Genomic DNA, 23,461 nt, shown 5'->3' with positions numbered 1-23,461 from the left:
TGGGTTGCGTGGTTGCTGGAGCCCATCCCAGCCCTCTTCAAGCAATGGGCACCCTGAACTGGTTGCCAGGGACAATTTGGACCGGCCAATCAACCTGTTTGGAATGTATAAGAAACCCACGCAAGCACGAGAATATGTAAACTCTGCACAGGAAGGCCGGTAGCTGGATTTAAACCCATGACCTTGGAACTGTACCGGGCAACTACTTAGCTGCCGTGTCACCTTCCTTCAGGATTTTTTTTTTTTTTTTAGCATAAAAATGGTGAAAGTAAGACAGTGGAAGTAGAGTCCAAAACTACAACCCAACCCCAAGAAAGATGAAAAATGAAGATTTTATTGAAGCGTGTCTGAGAAATGCATGTACCTGCACACACACATGTACCAGCTGCCTAAGGCTGCTATTATGACTTTAAGACAGGAGATGGCAGGGAGTAACAACATTTCAAATTTTGCACACCACCTTTAAGGTCTCAGTCCAGCCAAAAATAGTCCAATCAAAAGGGTCGAGTTATTTCTATCACATGATTTGACTTTGTTTCCAATTACTCATGCATTCAAACCCATTCGAATAAACCATTTATGTGCTCATTACTGCACACATGCAGTATTCCTCACTGTTTCACCACTCGCGACCAGATTGCTTGCGTATGCCATGTTTCCTGCAATATTCGTTCGTCACTACTCATGTGAACAACTCATCTAGTTTACTCCAAAAATCTAAGTTCCGATCTCAGACCAACTATTCATAGCATGCACACTTAAGTTTTAGATCCATGGTAATTTTATCATAATTATTATAATATGGTTAGAATGGGATTGTTTTATATCTTGCACATTGAGGGTTATTGGGTTTAATTTGTCTTCCTCAATTTGCTTCACCTTCATTTAGTGCTCTTTCATAAAAGTACTGCACTATGTTCACAATTTTGCAACACTGCCATTTGATGAATGCAAAACAAATCTGAGTCAGGTTTCAATTTAGTTTATTAAACATACATTGACTTTCCATGTCAATAAAACACACCACAGTATGCCTGGTAGTTAGTGCATACTTAAGCAACAGTCAAATACAGAAGCCACCATCAGTTAACTTGCAATAATATAGAATTGCATACATCAATATTATTGATAACATTCAAGTCTTGCTCATTGTTACCAGCATTGCCTAATCCTCCAACAATTTAGCATTTTCCATTTTAGTGCAATAACGTTTTTAAATGTGCGAAAATTGCAATGTTAGCACAGTGAGATTGAGACAGAATGCTATTTAACAGTGATTGAAATTCCTTTAAAAATATCACAGGCTGTAAAGAGTTCTAAACGCACAGTGCGCAGCAGTATTCATCAGAGTCATCTAATGTGCTCTGTCGGCACATACAGTATGTGTTGCAGCACAAAATAATTCACATGCCTAAGAATGACATATTTGAGGCACTGCAAATGGTATGCAGCAAAATTGAAGGAACTGCTTTTGAAATGCAAACTCCAAATACAATACACTGGATAAAAGACCGGAATTATCGAACATATACACTAAATACTCAGTGCTGTTGAAGATAAAGCTGCTTTGACCAGAGTTAAAACAGGGTTGAGGCTTTACCTCAGAAGTTTTATTATTTCACAGCATTGTGTATGTAAATACATTTCAGTTTCCTTCCAAATTTCCAAAATTTAGTTTACCCTTGAATATAGAATTGTGGCAGTATAGTACTTTCCAGTCAAGGTAATATTGTTGGAGACACACCAAATGGCAGCTCACATGTTGCTTTTTGGTCTGTGCTACAATGGCCCATGAAAGACCATCAACAGACAGCACACCAAGAAAAAAATTAGACTACAGGATGTGACTGCTAAGACGACGGTGATAAGTAAAACATAAGCATTACTTAGAGGAGGTAGTGAAGAATATATGACAAGGCTTTTGTTAAATAAGGCCGGTGAGAGCAAGTAACACCTTTCAGTGCAACATCTCCAGTAGAAGACGTTTAAAGTCCCCGCCACAATCGCTGTCCAGCGCATCTTTTAAGGTGACATCATACTTTTCCAGGTACATATCCTTCACAGTCTCCAAGTCAATCTGGGGCATAAATACACCATCAATGCACAACATTCTTTTTATCATGTTCTTCAAATACAATGTATGTGGACTACATGCAACGACTACGGTTGACGAATAAGGTTCACACACACCTCTGAGCGTCCCACAATAATGCGGATGAGCGTATCCTCATCAGTGCCGGCTCCCTTAATGGCAGAATTGATGCGCCGTGCAAAGTACAGCTGAGGGTTCTTGGCACAACGGACTAAACCACACCAGACAAACACGCCACTCAGTATCAACGTTGTTATTTGCGGAACACACAAGATCTCACATATAGTCATCAGCATGATTGTAGTGCAGCTTTAATAATCACATACCAAGAGTGACATAGCATTCCTTTAGAGTTCCTGTAGCCTCGGCGCCAATCGTGTCCAAAATATCTGTTCCTGTTAGCTTGAATCAAAAAGCCAAAAATTAGAGATTTGTCTAATGCCAATTGGCTTGGTCAATTTTCTTCAGGAATAGTGTGCCCTTCTTACTGCCTCGTATGCCTTAAAAGTGGCCTGCAGCTGCATGTAGTTCCTGTGTGTGAGGATGTGGCTGAATGTTGACTCATCGGTGCCAAACATGCCTTCCCCAGCCTGGAGGTGACAAACAGAACTGGGTTTAATATGAAACCCTTTAAAATACTTTTTCCTTTTTGGTTGAATTTACAGGGTGTCAGTTGGAGTAAGATCAGCCACTTTTGGGCCTTAAGATTCCAAATAAAGCTTATTGTTAGTTAGCGTTGTCTACATCACTGGTTCTCAACTGGTCTGACTTGAAGTCCCGCCATTCCAAACCAACGACTAGCTGTTAACCCAAATCCAGAAACTTCTCAATTGTATCCAGTAAAAGGATTGTGGAGTTTAAAGCACAAAAAGTAGAATCATTTCTATTAACCTATTTTCTTCCCAAAAAAGAAAATGACCACTAATGCCAAAACAGCTTCAAGTACCGTAGATACTCGCATACATATGAGGGACCCCTTGAAACTGCTTTCAAATAGCGTAAAATAAATTCAAAATTTTAATAAACGTGTATCTAAACATCAATTATCATTACATTTTTAGGGACTTATTCTTATTGGGAAAAAAGAGGAAATAAAAACAAAAAATATGTAATCTACTGTTAAAAGGTTTAATTGACCCTCCGTTTTTTTTCTCCTTACCATTCTTTTGTCAATGAAAAGGTCCGTGACCCGCTGAAAACAAGTCCACGAAGCACTTTTGGGTTTCAACCCATCAGTTGAAAAACGCTGGTCTACATTAACAAACATGATGAGGATCTCAAGAGTGTGTGCTAGATTGAACCCCTTTTCTCTCCCTGACAGAGTAAGTACCAGAATCCAAAAGATATTTGACTTGTCATGTATTAAAAATAATTATAAAACAAGTAATGCAAGTGTAAAATAACTATACTTAGCAAAATTTTACCCCCACAACATGTAAGCCATTGTCACATTATAACAGGGTTGTCCAAACCGCAGACCGGGTGCCAATTGAGGCCTGCTGTTCTTTTTTCCAATGACCTGCAGCACATGCTTCAAATAGTACTTGCTGTATTTTTTATATGGCTTGTATCAAACATGATTTTTACCATTTTATAATTAGATTTTTTTCATGAATCTGGAAAAATTCTAAAAAATTTCAGTTGTTTGATTCTAGACTAAACCTAAAGCCATATGGTTCTGATTGAGAACATAATAAAAAGTACATATATTTTTGGGAGTTTGATACAATGTTTTAAAAACATGCAATTTTTTTTTTTGAGGCATTTCAGAAGCATATGACCCAGTGGTCATTTCTTGTATTACAAGAGCAGAAATGGGAAACAAATATTTTCCAAATTGACAAGATGTAGCAGAGAAATTAAAAGCTAGAATAAGAATAGTGAGGGTTCACCACTTGAAGGCAGACTTGACTGACAAGCACATGTACCCCCCAGAACAAACCCGGTCCTTGAGGGCTGCATGTCCTCCATGTTTCTCTGCTCCAATACTGATTATTCCAATCACCGGGAGGAAGGCTTAGTAACGATCTTATCATGTGTCGCAGAGTTGGAGAAAGCAAACCTCCGAAAACATGCGACCCTCTAAAACTTAGTTGTCCACTGTTGCGCTAAAGCAGTGTGTAACAACCTTTTTTGAGCCAAGGCACACAATCAGTCTGAAATATTTAGAAATTAATTCCCGGTGCCAGTTCCACACTTATTTTCAAAGCTTAAATTATTACGATGCCCAAATTTGTGGTCACGTGGCTCAGAAATTTCTACAGGTTATTCCATTTTTAACTCATTTTGTAACCCGTTAACTTTGCAGGGAAAAAAATTGCAAAAAAATAATACAACAAGAAACATTTTTACTACAGTGTTTCATTTTTCTCTCGTTGTATAAACTAATAAAATCGGCAAAATGATGTGCCATGCATTTACTTTATTTGATGTATTCTAGTTTTTTCCAACGTGTCATTTTAACGGATACAAAAAATTAAGTAATTTGATATATTTCCCTGTGCTACTTTAATAGCATATAATTACCATTAGTATAAAAATAGCAATCTGCTGGCACCTACTGGAGGAATGTTTCGGTTACTCAGTGGTCTTCCAGCGATCAGCTAAGATTTTGACCAAAAGCACTCTGGTTCACAAACACTGCCCTAAAGAGCTTACTGTAATTTGATCCATATTATTAATTTGATTTGAGTGCACGTACCATCAACCTGAGCTAGAGATCTATTAGCAATGGAAAACGCATTCATAACTAACTGAACGAGTAAAGCGAAATACTGCAAAGTCCACACCTATACTGTTACTCACAATGAACCAGAAATCTCCATGTAGTTCTAATCAGCACAAGCAGAATAACATTGGTTATAATGGAAAGGCTTACCGATAGTCCTTGACTCACATATCATATTTCATAACGGATCATGAGTACCGCATAACCTTGACCGGTTTTAAAATTTACCTCAAACAAGGACGCGGCGTCTTGTTCAGCCAATTCCTCATCCACCTCGTAGCCCTCGTCCCTGCTCGCCTGGGAACAGTTTCAAAGATGAACAGGAAAGATATAGGGATACGTGGAAAAGCCAACGCGATGATGTTATCATCCAACCCAATCTTTATTGGGACAATCACCATCCGTAACACAATATGGAAACCCAGTATTTGGAAGCCAAACATTTTTGGGTAGCTTTTTAACATGAATCAGGCTGTGTTGTCATTTTTCAACAGAGGAAGCTGGTATTCAAACACAACAATGACACATTGTTGCTAAACATCTCAGTGGGCGAATAAAAAGATGCATAACTGGGGATGCAATTGTGATTTCTGCCTCTCGAGCATTTTGGCCTCTTTTTTCGAAACACTGCTTTTACATGATCAAGATGAAATTGAAGAAAAAAAAAACAAGTTTACCTGTAGAAGGGCGATGAGGAGGTTCCTCACGTCACCGCTGGTGTCGTCTTCGATGTCGGCCTCCAGGTCACGCTCATGAACTAGAAATTATATGTTCATGCTTAATATATGCATTTATTTAATGATGATTCAGGAAAATCCAAATAATAGCTGGGTGAAAATTTTGCTTAACTTTTTGACCTATTTTAGCCCAAAGGTTTATGTCAAAAACAGATTATATTGTGAGTTTCAAAACATTTAGTTTGATTCAATTATGTAATTAAATTGAATAAACAAAAACCTTTGGATGCATTTATCCTCCAAAATGGCAGGTCAAATGGAAACACTATCTCACAAAATGGCATCATTTTTGGAGGTTGCTTTTTGTGTCATTCATTTGACTCAAATCTTGGAGTTAATCAGGAATCCCAACCAAATTTGGTAAAAAGATTAACCAATTTTTGAATGCCGAATGATACTTTTTTTTAATGCTCATCAAAACCAAACTTTGGTAGGTTCTTTTAATGTAATTCATTCAATCAACTATCTTTAAGTTCATCTAGGTCAAAACTTTTATATGCCCTCTTGCTCAGTCTGCCTAAGGCCAGTGGTCCTCAAATAGTCAGGCGCAAGTGCGTTATACATCGGAGACAATCTTTTTTTTTTTAACTTCTTTTAAAATTCCCTGGTGCCATTGAACCTTACCTACACTAGGGGAGCAGTGGCACTCCATTGACTGAGTGTTTTGTTAAGACCTAGCTTCCATATAGCACAAACCACAGAGTAAGAGCATTAAGTATGAGGTGTTGACAAGAAGTAGAGTGGACCCTTAAATGACCACATTAAAAAGACTGGACAGACGAGGAGACAGGCGGAGAGAGACGGGGTGAACAGACCCACAAATATTTTCTCCAGACGTGGAAGTTTGGCGAATCACACAGCGTGCTTGTAGCGTTAAAAATGTTCTAAAAAGAAATTGAAATAGTGACTGAAAGACACTACACCCCAATTACATGTTCCCACCCATATGGAGCAATCATTGTTTTGTCCCCAGCATATTGTTCTAAGAGATGGGCAGGGCACCTGTATGATGCGGCAGGGGTAAACCAGTGAATGCTGTCGGGCCCTGCTGTTGAACAAAAGAGTGTGTTGTGTCACCCTGACCCGAGTGACACAACCGCTTTCTTGCGTCCCGTTTCATCTGGAGGGACGAAAGCAGGACCAAATTAGGTGCATAACTTGTATGGGTGTTTGTGCATTTGGGTTGGCCATGCTCCAAAAAGGTTTGTGTGTGTTTTTTCCCCCTTTTTATTTCCTTTGTTATTGCATGTGTTTGTCTTGCTGTCGGTCACCCCTCTTGAGGGATATGACCAAGGTAGATAGATAGATATTGTGTGGTCACTTGAAAAAGAAAAGATTGATCGATCAAAGCAGCGCAGAAAGGGTTAAATCACTCCTGAAGTGCTGACGAATAGTACACATGTATATGTGTCGCCGCTGCCCTAATTCACGTGAGAAGTATGTTTTGTTTTGATTTGGTCCTCACGAATGCCAAGCCCAAATCTACATTGGATTGTGACTCCTAAGTCAGTAAACCTGTGAGAGTTGTATCGTATATTTGAGCAGGAGCGGAGAGTTGCTTGGTCTTGCTTTAAAAGCTGTGTATTGCAAAACCTGTTGATTCATTCATATCGTCTTTGATTTACTTATATATATATTTTTTAATATTGTGTTTGAGTAAATTTGGGTGATCTGTTTTAATACATTATCTATTGATTGACAGAAAATAATTGAGAAGCACTGGCTTAGGCAAAAAGGTAATTGCCTCTTTTTTTCTTAAAATGCGATACAACGAATACCAGCGTCAAAATATATTTTAGCTTTTGAAAAATCTGTCAAATCAGAAATAACCCATAAAGCAACCAAAGCACCATCAGAAAGGCACTTTTTAATTTTATTGTGCATTTAACATGTCTCAATGACAATGAATTTTGTTCTGATTCTTGTAAGATTGGTTCTCACTTATTTTGACACAACTTTATGTGACCAAAACTCTTACTATTGAATTGGAATAACAAATCTTGCGACTTATTTTGTTGTTGATCAATTTAACTGCAAATATATATATCTTGTGAATTATGTTTTTTTAATTGCTGCTCATGATGCACTATTCTTTTTCATCACATTATTATTATTATTATCATCATTATAACTTTAACCAGTTTTGCAAGCCCTACATTGTATTTTTTTCTTTGCCTATTTATCCTGACAGTTATCGTTTTCTCTTCAAAGTCTTTTTTACATGATTCACCCTGGAATGCCATGTCTACTGTCGTTGAATACAATTTTACACAACGTTGATATCAATGGCCTAAAAGACAATTTGATATTCAATATAGACTATAAAACTGAGTGTAATTTCAAACACAACTATGCAGTACTGGATTTATTCTAAGTACAAACTGTGACAACCGCCGATTGCGATTTTCATTGTTTTAAACCTGTCTAAATGCTAAAATTTCACGGGCTTTTTTTGTATTTGAAAGGATAAATTGCAATTCATTCACCAAGACAACTTACCCTGGGCGTAGGCCTCCTTGTAACTGATGATGTCCTGTTGAAGTTGGGTGAGAAAATAAGAAAGTAGATCAGAAAAATTGACAAGACTTTATTGTAATATCTTCTGCTAGAATAATACAAAAAATTCATCAGTTTGGTTCGATTGAATTTTTATTCCCTGGCATTGAAAAAAATAATGCACCATGCACGGGGCGGGAGTGGGTCCCTTTTTCAACTCAGGAGTCCTACAGCCAAAGCCGGCCCACTTAGCTATAGAGGAGGAATTTGAATGAATGGAACAGCAGCGAGCCTCTTATGTTGCATTTTTATTGGGAAAAAAAATTCAGGTATATGTTAATAACTTAGCAGAAAACACCATTTTAGTTCAAAGGAAAATAAAATAAAGATACTGATATTGATGAACTTACGTACAGTATCAGTCATTTAAAATCAAAATTGCATTCGCTTTCCCAACAGATTGTTAAAATTTACCGTATTTTCCGCACTATAGGGCTCACCCCCAAAAAATAGTTTTTGGTCCTATATCTTCCATAGATAAGGCGTACCAGATTATAAGGCGCTACAATGGGAACGTTGACAAAACAGTCAGATGATTCAGTCAAACTGATTACCCCCTTAACATTCCCAAAGCTTGCAAAGAAGCAAATACGTGTCGTAGACACGTGCGGATGCGGTGTCCGTACGATGTCACTCAAATGCGTCATTTCAAATATCATTCGGAAGGTTAAAGTCTTGGAATTCAAGAAATGCCAACTTTACTGTGCATATGACAATAAACACTTGGAATTGAGTTTAATTCACTCAACTCATCACAGCAACATCAAGATCGTTCTAAAACAAGATACCGGGAAAATATAAAGCCGCATAACTCACCTAAGTTCTCACGTTCAATAATGATACGCAATCATGGTCTTCTTACAACCGTGAGTGTAGTAAATCCAGGAGAGTAAAATGTTTACAAATACAGACTAATGAAACATGTTTCTTTATGGCGTACTTTAGCAAGCTTGCTATTCAGTCATCTTTTTCGGCCAATTGCAGGGTTTGTTTTGGCCCTCTAGTGTATCCGAGGCTCCGAATAACTTCAGCCAATAGCGATCGATTTAACGGATGATTGACACATCTTTTTCGGCCAATTGCAGGGTTTGTTTTGGCCCTCTAGCCAATCCGAGGCTCCGAATAACTTTAGCCAATAGCGATCGATTCAAATAATGATTGACACATTGGTTAGCCAATGAAACGCCGGTATATAAATCCCAGCATACACCGCGGACTACTCCACGTTCGAGGGAAAATCGAGTCGGCGGCTGTTGCGTAAGTTGCGAGACCTTGCAAATTTAATATTGAGCCATATATAAGGCGCACTGTATTATAAGGCGCATGGTCAGCTTTTGAAAAAAAAAAAAGACTTTTAGGTGCGCCTTATAGTGAGGAAAATACGGTACACTTAACTCTTGCAACTCGTATGAAGTAGCTTCAATGCACGCATTTTAAGTCAGCTACTTGAAACATCAAAAACCTCCTAAGCAAAGCACTGGTCCCTGAAATGTTGTTGATGACGATGTAATTGTCTTTAGACATGAGAAATACATTTTCAATGTACAGCAGCATAAAGACAATGAGCTTCTTAGCTTATTTTTACACGTTTTAAAGCAGAGAAGCTCCGCTCGTATTAACTCTAGTACAGGAAAGGGTCAACAGGAACTTCTATACCTTACCGATTCGGTTGTATAAATAATTTCGAAATACCTCATTAGAAGCCGTGCACAAGATTTCTACCAGGACGGCTTCATCTGTGCCCGCCCCCTTCATGGCCTTCCTCAGCTCCTTGGCGAAGAAGACATTAGGAGCATCCAACATGGCCACGATGGCGTTCTCAAAGCTTCCAGTCAATTCCTTTTTCAGGACTTCCTCTAACTCCTGCAGGAACACACACTGAAGCCCGATGCAGCCACCGAGTCAGCGATGAGGAGTGCATGTACTCACGTCATCGTACTTTTCGAAATAAGCCTGCTTGATTTCCAGGCGCTGAGCTGACGAACGGTTCGCCAGGATTTGGATGATGGCTTCTTCATTTGTGCCTGCAAGATTGTATTTACACTATTAAACATGAGCATGCAAGTTCACACAGGAGGGCTATTGAATTTGTTACTGATATTTTGGATTCAAATATTTTTGGATAGGCCTTAATTTAATGCATTGTCTCCTTAAACAAACGAGAATTTCCAGTTGTTGGCGGTTTTTGCTTGAGGGAGATTTGGGGAAGGGCGGGGCTACAGGCAATAGTAGGGAACAACTGAGCTCACTTTGAAAATGTTTTAGATGGTTTAAAAACAAACATTTCAAACTTATCCTGAGAATACGTTTTATCATGCATTTGAAAAATTATACTCACCTAAACCTTTGCACGCTTGGTGAATGGCCTTGATGTCAGCAGTAACATCGAAGTCTTCAAAAGGGACGACTGTTGGCTAGAAATGAGAAATTGAGACAGGTTCAAGACCGGACAGAAACATATGTTAGCCAGGAGAGGGATTGGGGCCAAGTACTTGTACGCGTGGGTTTTCTCCGGGCACTCCGGTTTCCTCCCACATTCCCCAAAACATGCATGTCAGGTTAATTGGCCGGTCCAAATTGTCCCTAGGTGTGAATGAGCAAGTGAGATGTCCATCTCTGTGTGCCGTGCGACTGGCTGGCAACCGGTTCAGGGTGTCCCCTGCCTGATGATTGCTGGGATGGGCTCCAGCACCCCTGCGACCCTACTGAGGATAAGCGGTGCAGATAATGGATGTATGGATGAAAAGTTGGTTTCTATCAAAACTTGTGATTTGTTTAATAAATATAAACCACTTGCTCCTTCTTGTCACTAGCAGGTGGTAAAGGTGTAAGAGCTGAGGTTGAGCAAAGGTTCTATCCTTGAATGGGACTACTTATATTTGTAAACAGATGTTTTCTGTGATGAAAACAAAACAGTTTTAGAGGTTAACAAACAAACACTTGAATGCCCTCGTTAAATGTGCTGCTACTCAGGATTTGACACCTGATCTTGATGGACTTGCAAATGCAAAAAAAAAAGAAGGCAAGTTTCAGGAGCCTGCAGCAACAAGTAGACCACAGGAGTGCAATGAGAGAGGTGAAAAGGGCGTGATGTCATTTGGTGGTACTGACCATTAAAATTACCATTTTTGTGGTTTCATGTTTAATACAATATTGTGCACTACTTTCTAATGTTTAGAAGTACAGTCTGGTATCTGATGGTATCACTCATACCTGTCAACCTCCACAGTTCCATGCCCTTACAAACTGTCGTATTTTCCCTTACAAAATAAAAAAAAAATCTTACACCATATTTTTTTTTCAAACGTGTTTATTTATGTTGTTTAACATGTTATATTGTACATGTGTTTAGTTATATCATATATATTGTAACACACGCACACAATTTTGTTGTGAGATACTGAGTTGCTCGACATGAATGAGGTTTATTATAGAAAAAGTTCCAAAATTAAGTAGCTTGGATGTTCACTGTAGAAGGAAAAATTTCATGCAAATATAATTAATTAGAATAATACATTTTCTTATTCAGAGTAATAATTCATTTTCTGCATTAAATTATTGTTGGTAATATACTGATTAAAGGGATAACCACAAACCTGTATTTTTTTCATTTTCTTCTTTTATACTTCCTTATTTTACTAACTGTTTTATACACCATAATAATTTGTAACATGATGCATCAAAGCAAGTGAGCCGTTTGAGAGCCGGCTCTCTTTAATGAGTTGAGCCGAAAAAGCCGGTTCTCTAAAAAGAGACGGACTTCCTTTCACTACACAACTACCACATGAAATCAGAGGCGGCAGACGCATGCGCACAGTAGCATCAAACCGCTTGCTTCGTTTGCAACAACAACAAAAAAACGATACTGAGATAGAGGCTACCGCGATGAACTCGTTTGACTTGATTGATTTGCCGTCTCGTGATAGTCGGTGTATACTGGATGGTACCAATAATTAAAAAAATTGCGTTTTTCCGTACAGATTTTCTTATACATAGTACACGTCTTAAAATGCATAATAAACGTACTTTGTATGACCAAAACGTACAGGTTGACAGGTATGCTCACTGCTAAAACTCTTATTTTGTATGCGTTTTATTCCATTTAAATCAGCATGACCATTAATGAGAGCATATTTGTATTTATAGCTCCCACTTGAGTTTGTTTAATGTGGTGAGTCAATTCAGATATAAAGCTTCATTTATTCAAGTGTCAACACATTCAATACCAAGCATTACATTTTATTTTCTCATCGTTTGTGAACTAATTTGATGCGCTTAGAAAAGATCACTTTTCATCCGTGTTTATAGTTTGTAGGGTAGGCTATGAATATAGCCTGAATGATAAAGCATATTACTGAAAAGCATAACTTATTTGGCAGTGGGATTTTTTACTGACCTCCCTAAGCGCTTAATGTATTTCACACATATAAAAATAATAGATTAAATCATAGATAATAGCTTATAAATTCATTTACTGCATGATGTTGGATTACAGGCAATATACCGATTAAAAGAAACCCTCAAAAATCTCTAAGACGCACTGTTAAATTTCTGGCCAGTTTGGCGTTTCTAGGTGCGTCTTATAGTCTGAGAAATACGGTACAGACGCTCTCCTAATTACGAATATTAGAGTTACAAAAAATAGATACGAACATTTTTTCGGGGATGTCGAAAAATATCCGGACATTGCTATAAGTTAGATTTTGTATTGTGCACCTTTTGCTGAGTACAGGACATTGCTGGTTATTATTAATATCTCGAACATCCATTCAATATGATTGGTGTAAAGTCTAAAGAAGAGGTGAGCCGTTTCTTTTAAAATGGAAGTGGAATGAGAAAGCTTGATGCGGTTGAAAAAAAACGGTTGGATTGTTTGTTTTCGGCCACTTTCTACCGCGTAGGAGGAAGTTGCCTAACTTTTGAAGCTCATCTTCCAAAAGTAAGTTAAACTTAAACTTATTATCTTTGTAGCACATATTAATTTTATTAAATGCACAATATAATACAGGTTACGTGTACAAGCCTTTAACATAAAATTATATAAACCTTAAACATACATTCCATAAAAAATATAGCTCGGAAGGAACTCATCTCGTTCATAAGTAGGGCAGCGTCTGTACTACTAAACAAGGTATGTACCACTTTCCTAATGTGTTAACATGTTTTTAAACAACTATATAGTCTTGAAAAGAGCTGTATAAATGCAGTCCATTTACCATTTGATCTAGCCCACCTGAGAACATAAAGTCACTGTCATTTGAAGGAGGCCTGTCCTGCCACTGGGCGTGCCAGGCAGGCCGCATGCAGACTGCGGTGCAGCCTATGTGCTGCTGAGTCATTGCCATGGAGCATCCACCCAACTCATCTCCATTTATACAATGCAGCATTATTGATCAGGACTCTCAGATGGCAGAGGACTTAAGGCGTACATCTCTGTGCGGGTTCATGTTTCTGATAAATATGCAAACAAGGCATAAAGAAGATGATCACTACACTTACTGAAAGCTAATTACTTACATAATAGATTCAGACACCGTTTAATACTGTAAAACCAAAAGAAAGAAAGAAAAAAACCGCCCCACAAGCAGATGAAAACTCACACAATATTTTCCCTGCAGGGCAGCATGTGACCTCCATTTTTACACAGATAATGTTTGCAAAATCAGGCCTGGTAGAAAGGTGTGTCTTTTCAGAAGGGAAATGACGTGAAAACTGATGCAAACACAGTTTTTTAAAGCCTACAAAAGTTTTGCCCCATGAACAAACAAGCAAAACAAAACAAAAAGTATTTCAAGTGCGAAAAACTGCCGATTACGAACAAGCAACACAAACATTTCCCTAAAAAGTTGACATTTTTAAGTTTCGTTACCTGCACGTTGCCCATGATGTTCAGGAACACCGAGTGTTGAGGCAAAAACAAGACGAGTAAAGGTTAAAAGTACGTTTGTTGTGTGTTGAGCTGAGGCGTGCAATTTTCTGTGCTGCGTGTGCAAGATGTGATGAAGATGATGAAGACGATGTCAAGGAGGAGTTCTTGGTCCTGCAGAGATCAGCCCTGTCCGGTTACTAATGCGGGTGATGACGTCACCACTGCTTCCCCCCCCCCCCCCCCCCATAAGAAATCATAGCAGAACAAAACTCCAAACGGAAAGTCTCAAACTGTGGCTTTAATGTGTAATGCGATAGAAAAAAAAAACATTTCAGGACTCATTTTTAGAACAGTTATCTATCGGTCGTTGTTATTTTCTTCCGGAAGATGGCAGTGCTTTATAACAAGGCACAGTTGCAGAAAACACTTCTTCATAGTGGAAGGCTTTTTATTGACAGCCATGACACCAATATCAGTGACTGGTTGTATGTAAATGAGTTCACGTGAAAGCATCGATTTTTCATCAGATTCAATTAGTTTACTTTTATAGACCAAACAAGCTCACGCGGTGCAGCCAACATGCAATAACATGGGTTTGTAGCGTGGACTCAGTGACACACGCAAATGCACTGCAACTGGATTTACTGGTTTCCTTTTATTTACTGAATATTAAACCAAGGACAACTATCTGAAAATAAATGAAGTATGCTATGTGTAATGATAACAACTGGTAAAATTCATGCAAGTAGTGCAAACTCAGACAAGACTGAAGTCATTGTCTTTGGCCCACAAAAACCCAGATAAAGTGTCATCAGTCATCTGGAATCACTTAGTTTAAAAGCTAAAAATCAGGATAAAAATCTCATGGTAATAATGGACTCAGACCTAAACTTTAACAGCCACATTAAATCCATAACATCATCAGCCTTTTACCATCTCAAAAACATTGCCAGAATCAAAGGTTTACCGTCTAAACCAGACTTATCCATGCATTTATCTCTTTGGACTACTACAGGTTGGACTACTGTGACGGCCTTCTGACTGGACTTTCTAAACGAGCTGTAAGACACTGCAGAACATCCAGAACGCCACTGCTCGGGTCCTGACTAGAACCAGGAAGTACGACCATATTAGTTCTGTGCTCAGGTCCCTGCTCTGGCTTCCTGTTGCTCAGAGAATAGACTTTAAAACAGCTCTTCTGGTGTATAAGTCTCTTCATGGTCTAGGACCAAAGTACATCTGTGACATGTTGGTCCCATATGAACCATCTCGGACCCTGAGAACCTCAGGGACAGGTCTTCTGCTGGTGCTCAGAGCCAGGACTAAACAGGTTGAAGCTGCGTTTCAGTTCCATGCAGCTAAACTCTGGAATAGTCTTCCTGATGACGTCAGACAGGCGTCTACTCTGACAATGTTTAAGTCCAGGCTGAAAACAGCTCTGTTCATACAACTCAAAGGTTTCTATCTGCACTCTTCACTTTTACCTTATTTTAATTAATTGATTTTATTATGTTTTATCTGTGGTTTTAATGCATTTTAAAAAACACATTTTAAATTTTGAATGTCTTTTATTGTTTGTTTTTAACCTGTCTGCCATTTCTGTAAAGCACTTTGAATTGCCTTGTGTATGAATTGTGCTATACAATTAAACTTGCCTTGCCTTGCCTAGTGTGTGAGTAGCAGAAACTTGCGCCAACGGGCAAGGAGTACTCCCTTTAGCGAGTAGCACACAGGTTAAGTTCATGTCACAAGTGAAATGAAAAGGGCAGCGGGTGCAACTAATAAAGTATTTAACTTTAATTGGTATTGATTGCATTTGGTGGATTGCAGAGGTGGGTAGCAACAAATTACATTTCCTTGAGTAAGTTTGGGGAGATCTTGTACTTCTGGGTGTATTTTAAAATCACTATGGGCGGCAGTGGCTCAGGAAGTAGAGTCTTGGGATCAAGAGATCGCAGTTCGAATCCCGGCTCCGTGTTACATGTCGAAGTGTCCTTGGGTAAGACACTGAACCCCTAATGCCCTCAATAAGCAGGTCATTATTGGGAAATGTGAAGCACACTGTAAAGCGCTTTGGGAAGTCTTGACCTTAAAAGCACTATATAAATGCAGATCATTTCATTTCACTATACTTTTGACTTTTGTTTGAGTAGATTTGTGAAGAAGGAACTGAACTCCGCTACATTGAACCAGTTACTTAAATCCCCCCCATGTAAGTATGCGCATCTCTCCTTCACTTGTTTTTTCCCCTCTGTCCCTGAGAGCCATGCTGAGCAGGCTAAGCCATGCCCCTTTTAAAGGAGCTGCATCACAGCCAGGTAAGTAGCAAACCGTATATGAATATATATATATATATATATATATATATATATATATATATATATATATATATATATATATATACGGTATATATATGTACAGTGCATCCGGAAAGTATTCACAGCGCTTCACTTTTTACACATTTTGTTAAGTTACAGCCTCATTCCAAATTGTATTAATTTAATCTCTTATCTCAAAATTCTACACAAAATACTCCATTATGACAACGTTTTTTTTTTTTTTACTTTTTTTGAATTTATTAAAAATAGAAAATTAAGAAATCACATTTACTTAAGTATTCACAGCCTTTGCCATGAAGCTCAAAATTGAGCTCAGGTGCATCTTTTTTCCACTGATCATCCTTGAGATCTTTCTACAGCTTAATTGGAGTCCACCTGCAGTAAATTCAGTTGATTGGACATGATTTGGAAAGGCACACACCTGTCTATATAAGGTCCCACAGTTGAGTGTGTCAGGGCGGACCAGAACAGAGCAGGAGACCCCAGAGCGTTCGTTACAAGTCTTTTATTTGGGGAAGCGTACAGGGTTAGCGGGAGACGCGATGACCGTCGAACGTCAGCAGCAACGCCGTGAAGGCAACTTCGGGACACGTAGCCAATCGTAGCGTGGGACGGAAGCAGGTCGAGTTTACCGGGACTGGAGAGAAGATCGTAGCGTGGAACGGAAGCAGGTCGGATCGGAGGCAGGCAGAATCAGGTAAACAAGTCAAAAAGACACAGGAAAATCAGGCGAGTCAAACGGGGTAAAAAGTAATCCTCCGACGAAGAGGTCTCCGCGTAGCATGCTTAAAAAGGGAACATAAACCAATCAGGAAGCGCATTCCAGCGCGCCAGATGATTACCCCAGGTGGCTCCACTTGGGTAATCATGACAGAACCCCCCCCTCAAGGGACGGCTCCAGAAGTCCCCCAGGAAAAAATAAACCCAAGACACGTCACAGGGAAACACAGGTAAATCAGGAGAGTCAACTCAGGACAGGCAGAATCAGAACCGGCAAGACAGGAGAGTCGACTCAGAACCGGCAAACAGGACAGGCAGAATCAGAACCGGCAAGACAGGAGAGTCGACTCAGAACCGGCAAACAGGACAGGCAGAATCAGGAGAGTCGGAATCAGGACTAGCAGGCAGCAGAGTCGAAATCGGACTGGCAGGCAGCAGAGTCGGAGTCGGACTGGCAGGCCGCGGAGAGTCGAACAGGCAGGCCGCGGAGAGTCGAACAGGCAGGTATGGGAGTCATTGCGCAGTCATAAGGCCGAAGGAGCCCTAGCCAATTTCGCCACGTCGGAAATGACTTGCCGATCTGCACATTCTAAAGGGGAATTGGGCTGCTGGTTCTGGCTTTCATAGTCGTCAGGGGGCACATGTACGAACGCGGGGTCCATTCTGGTCGGAGGATTCTGTCAGGGCGGACCAGAACAGAGCAGGAGACCCCAGAGCGTTCGTTACAAGTCTTTTATTTGGGGAAGCGTACAGGGTTAGCGGGAGACGCGATGACCGCCAAACGTCAGCAGCAACGCCGTGAAGGCAACTTCGGGACACGTAGCCAATCGTAGCGTGGGACGGAAGCAGGTCGAGTTTACCGGGACTGGAGATAAGATCGTAGCGTGGAACGGAAGCAGGTTGGATCGGAGGCAGGCAGAATCAGGTAAACAAGTCAAAAAGACACAGGAAAATCAGGCGAGTCAAACGGGGTAAAAAGTAATCCTCCGACGAAGAGGTCTCCGCGTAGCATGCTTAAAAAGGGAACATAAACCAATCAGGAAGCGCATTCCAGCGCGCCAGATGATTACCCCAGGTGGCTCCACTTGGGTAATCATGACAGAGTGTGCATGTCAGAGCACAAACACCAAGCATGAAGTCAAAAGAACTGTCTGTAGACCTGCGAGACAGGATTGTCTTGAGGCACAAATCTGGGGAAGGATACAGAAAAATTTCTGCTGCTTTGAAGGTCCCAATGAGCACAGTGGCCTCCATTATTCGTAAATGGAAGACATTTGGAACCACCAGGACTCTTCCTAGAGCTGGCCGGTCTTCTAAACTGAGCGATCGGGGAAGAAGGGCCTTAGCCAGGGAGGTGACCAAGAACCCGATGGTCACTCTGTCAGAGCTCCAGCGTTCCTGTGAAGAGAGGAGAGCCTTCCAGAAGGATAACCATCTCTGCAGCAATCCACCAATCAGGCCTGTATGGTAGAGAGGCCAGACGAAAGCCACTCCGTAGTAAAAGGAACATGGAAGCCGGTCTGGAATTTGCCAAAAAGCACCTGAATGACTCTCAGACCATGAGAAACAAAATTCTCTGGTCTCATGAGACAAAGATTGAACTCTTTGGTGTGAATGCCAGGTGCCATGTATGGAGGAAACCAGGCACCGATCATCACCAGGCCAATACCATCCCTACAGTGAAGCATGGTGGTGGCAGCATCATGCTGTGGGGATTTTTTTCAGCAGCAGGAACTGGCAGACTAGTCAGGAAGGAAGGCAAAATGAATGCAGCAATATATAGAGATATCCTGGATGAAAACCTGCTCCAGAGCGCTCTTGACCTCAGGCTGGGGCGAAGGTTCATTTTTCAGCAGGACAACGACCCAAAGCACACAGCCAAGATCTCAAAAGATTGGCTTCGGAACCACTTCGTGAATGTCCTGGAGTGGCCCAGCCAGAGTCCAGACTTGAATCCTATCGAACATCTCTGGAGAGATCTGAAAATGGCTGTGCACCAACGTCTCCCATCCAACCTGATTGAGCTTGAGACTTATTGCAAAGAAGAATGGGCAAAACTGCCTAAAGATAGGTGTGCTAAACTTGTGGGATCATATTCAAAAAGACTTGAGGCTGTATTTGCTGTCAAAGGTGGATCAACAAAATATTAAGCAAAGGCTGTGAATACTTATGTAAATGTGATTTCTTAGTCTTCTATTTTTAATCAATTTAAAAAAAGTAAAAAAAAAAAAAACTTTTTCACATTGTCATAATGGAGTATTTTGTGTAGAATTTTGAGATAAGAGATAAAATTAATACAATTTGGAATGAGGCTGTAACATAACAAAATGTGGAAAAATATATATATTCACTGTCTCTCCTTTTTTATATAATTTTAATATTATTTGATCCTGTTTTGAACTTCCTTTATAAATTTCAACTTCCTTTGTAAAAAATGTACATCGAGCTTGCAACGAAAATGTCATTGGCATTTTAAAACATACTTCAATCTTGAATGTAGTTTTGCTCATTATTTAAAGTTTTTTTTTTAAATATGAATATTCAATTTAAATTTTAAACAGTGATCAGTGTTTATTTTACATATTTACAGCATTAAAATAAGGTTCTTTAGCTGCCTGGGTCGTCGAGTTACCACTTCCTGTAGTCTGTCTTCAGCAAGGACAGCCTGGTGGCGCCCATCTCTCCTCAGACTGTTTTTTTATTTGCGGTAGCAGTTTGCCCTATTCCCCCCTCCCCCGTGAAACAGATAATAATAATAATAATAATAATAATAATTTCCTTTGTATTGTCATTCTTTGTAAGAACGAAATGTCGATACAATGGCTTCATTATATTAAAATAGTCTCTTGTGCATTGCAAGAGCAGGTAGGGATTTTCTATGAGAAACCCCCCCAAAAGCGTATCACAAAACTGAAATACACATGTGACAAATTAATATTTATTTGAATGCAAATAAATCCGATAAGTGGGGATGCAAGTTCACAATTACTTTTGCTGCATTGTTGTTTTCTGAAAACAAAATTGTTTAGCAATTAAATGCAACATTGAAAATTGACTTCTTATCTCACATTGTTTTGTGGATCTTGTGTGAGGTGACCTTTGCATGCTCCTTACCGTAGTCACGTGATTGATTTACAGTTGCATGGAAGTGTTACAAAGTTGTAGAAAGGTCGACTGTTGACAGGAATGAATTAGATAAAAAAAAAAGAAAATTACACGTACAAGGAACATAAAGTGACAGCGTATATTATTGGCCCACTAAATTTCGTTGTATTGTGTCGTGCAACCAAAGTTTGCTGATAAATGCAAGAATGGAGACAAACTACGGAGACCAGTGACCAAAAAAAAAGAACATTTTCCTTGTATTTTTTCTGCCTTTAACTAGGTTTTTTGGTTTTCGAGTACACGTAGCAGCAACATGGTGGGAAAATGTGTCAGCCCCCTCTAGGTGAGGCTTATGTCATGTAAATTATGTGCAAAATACTTCGACCTGCGAGTATTTTTAGAAACACACGTTCATGTGATAGTTCTTGTATTGTTATTGCTTATTTTTTAAAACAATTTCTTTTAAATTAATGAATCTTTTTTAACCAGTAGGAGGCACTAAATAATACACACTGTCCCTTTAAATGTGTGGATAATGACACAAGGAACACAGATTTCTTTGTCTTTTTGTAAACAATTAAGAATAACCAAAGACAAGCATGGTCCACTTTAAATGTCCACCTCATAAAAAGATAACAAAACCATGTATGTTCAATGTATTCTCTACCTTTAAATTGGTAATAGGTTTTGTAGGGGTTAGAAAATATTTCTCGTTTTTCCATCCAGCTTTTGAAAGTGGTTGCTTGTAACAAATCCATAATGAAGTCCACTTCTTGCCAAAGCCATCCTGACTTGGTTTAAGCCAGTGGTTCTTAAGTCATGGGGCGAGGCTCCGTCAAGAAAGGCGCGGGCGCGTTTGACCCCAGAATTTTTTTTCTACTTTCTGATCAAGTCCAATTGCACCTCCACTACACTTGGGAGCAGTGGCGCTCTCGTTTGCAGTGTTCTGTTTACACGTAACCTCGACGCCGCACATATAGCACAGAATGTTAGCATTCAGTATGAAGTTTAGATGCAAAGTGAACTAGACCCTCAAGTAACCCTATGAAAAAATAATTAACTCTGAGGAGACAAAGGATTTCTTCTTACGAGGGGTGGGAGGTGGCAGGAAATTAATAAAAACACTGGTTTAAGCTAACACACAACCCTGACAAAGACTACGACTGTTCCAAACGGAAAAGCTTATTATCAAATTGTGATATTAACCTTTTTCAAGGATCCACAAAGGACAAAAGTTTCAAACACAAGTGAACAATTAGTACATAAAAACAGTTTTTTTCATGGGTGCCTTAAAATATTTTTGGCGCAACTGCCAACTTGTCTAAAATACTGTACAGTATTTATACATGTACTTATAAATACAAGTAGAGCTCCTTTCGTATGTTGCAATTGAAGATAAACAGCAGAACCACCATCATACTTAAACACACAGATAAGTCAGTCAAGAGCTACGAAATGTGATGACTTTAAAACTGTCGTCACGGTGCTGACGTATTTGGTGTAGTTATTTATATTTGTATACTTGTATATTTTCAATGTGCATTTTTCGATGTACCCTAATAAGCTCCCACAAGGGCCAGAGCTTCATTCTCTCTTCAGGGAAAAACATACATATTCAACAAAAATGCCTGGTTGAAGCTTTCATTATATTTGAATGCCTGAAACATGAAATAAGGAAAGTGACATTTAAGCTCTCCTGAGAAGTAAATTTGGACAATGATCAAATGTATGTATAGCATGCAGGCAAAATGCAATTCACTCATAGTGACGTGATTTTTTTTCTTTGACAGCAATAGCGAGCAACTCGACAGCAGCATCTTACAATTGACTTGTTGGGAATCATGGTCATTAATTCATATCCGCCAGTTTATTTGAATTAGAAGAGGAACTGTTTGAAAAAAAAAATCACAAAAATAAAATGATAAGAAGAACACACACACTCATACATTTTTGGGGTCGAGCAGATGTCTTCAGACCGACTTTGAATCAATCTTTGTTTCAGTTGACCGTGGTCAGAAAAATTATGTTCGTCTCATTTAAGAAAACCTGATTGGTTCCCTGTCCTTTTTAAGCCCAGTCCTTTCACGCACATGTTGTCAATCCGTCAGCATACCTCTGTTTCTACAAGGCAAGCATTTTGACTCTGACTCCCGTCCGTCCCGCTTTTTGCACCCGTTTCTCCACCTGTCCGTTCCTGATCTCCCTTTTTGGCTCCGGCTACGACCTGTTTTTGACCCCGACCATGTTTGCTCCCCCGTCCCGGCTTACCACCAAGTTTGGATCCCGACCACGTTTTTGCTCTCCTGTCCCGGTTATCAACCTGTTTTTTTCGTCCTTGTCACCGCCATCTCCCGCTTTTCGAAGATCCACTTCCGTATTCGGATCAGGATCTGATTGTGTGAGCGGCTTGCTTCCCACGTCCAGCGAGCACCGGATCGTGGGCGCTGCCCTTCCTCTTTCTATCAATAAGCTTGTGGTTAACGCTACGCATTTGGGTCCTGATTCCCTTCTGGTTGTGACAGTTGCATGCATTTTGATTAATTTTGGTCTAGAAATTGCATGTAAAGACAGAAGTAAGAGGTGTTTGCCACACTTAAAGGTCAATATTATGAATGTTAGAAAGATACAAGTTGTAGTCCCTAGTGTGAAGCAAAAATGACTCAAAATAATGGAGTACAATGGGACCTCGCTACTTCGAGGTTTGACGTTCGCGGGTCTAAAAAATAATAATAAAATAAAATAATTTAAAAAAAAAAGAAAAAAAAATATTTTTCTTAAGCATTTTTGAAGGGGTGTCGCTACTTCGTGGTTCCACATTCGCGGGTTCAGAGCTTCGCAGGTCCAAAAAAGAATAATAATAAAAAAAAATAAAAATTAAGCATTTTTGAAGGGGCGTCGCTACTTCGCGGATTTTCACTTTTCGCGGGTGGTTTTGGTCCCCATTAACCGCGATAACCGAGGGATTACTATATTCACATACAACCCATACAAGCACCGCTTTCCCTCCTTGTGTATCTCACAATTGCTACACACAAAAAACAATAATATTAATGTAACCCTAACAGAGATGCAGACAATATATGTGACAGAAAGTGTATGACTGGGTGGCATATTTTGAATGCAGACTTGTGACAACAGATGAAAAATAAGCAGTGCCCAACAGGTCTAGAAATATATGCTGGCATTAGCAGCGCCGGCTGCTGTCAGTCGCACTCAGGACTGTTCAACAGTTGATTCGTCATCGTACACCGGTACCTGCTAGCTAGTTCACTTTAGAATTGAACTCCACTGCAAAACAGCTTAATCACGATTATT

General features: G+C 39.6%; 1 protein-coding gene across 2 annotated transcripts; it reads right to left on the bottom strand.

The window, feature by feature from the left end:
* Positions 1-966: 966 nt before the first annotated feature.
* anxa13l (annexin A13, like) lies at positions 967-14,180 on the bottom strand. 2 transcript variants are annotated; one of them, XM_088334728.1, is made up of 11 exons: positions 13,983-14,180; positions 10,452-10,527; positions 10,043-10,137; positions 9,806-9,976; positions 8,057-8,090; positions 5,498-5,577; positions 5,049-5,117; positions 2,581-2,682; positions 2,419-2,494; positions 2,191-2,303; positions 967-2,077 (listed from the first exon to the last, which is right to left on the bottom strand). In XM_088334728.1, exons 1-11 carry the CDS (start codon positions 13,995-13,997, stop codon positions 1,958-1,960), a joined length of 951 nt encoding a protein of 316 aa, XP_088190854.1. In that variant the 5' UTR covers positions 13,998-14,180; the 3' UTR covers positions 967-1,957. The 2 variants fall into 2 exon arrangements, with proteins under 2 accessions (XP_088190854.1, XP_088190862.1); XM_088334736.1 differs by having other exon boundaries at positions 9,806-9,973.
* Between the last annotated feature and the right edge of the window lie 9,281 nt (positions 14,181-23,461).

This window comes from Urocampus carinirostris, chromosome 1 (assembly GCF_059441175.1).
Source record: "Urocampus carinirostris isolate Australia breed hairy pipefish chromosome 1, RoL_Ucar_1.0, whole genome shotgun sequence".
NCBI classification, from domain to species: domain Eukaryota; kingdom Metazoa; phylum Chordata; class Actinopteri; order Syngnathiformes; family Syngnathidae; genus Urocampus; species Urocampus carinirostris.
The sequence above is the reverse complement of the archived record's forward strand: the minus strand, read 5'-3'. Positions and strand labels throughout refer to the sequence as shown.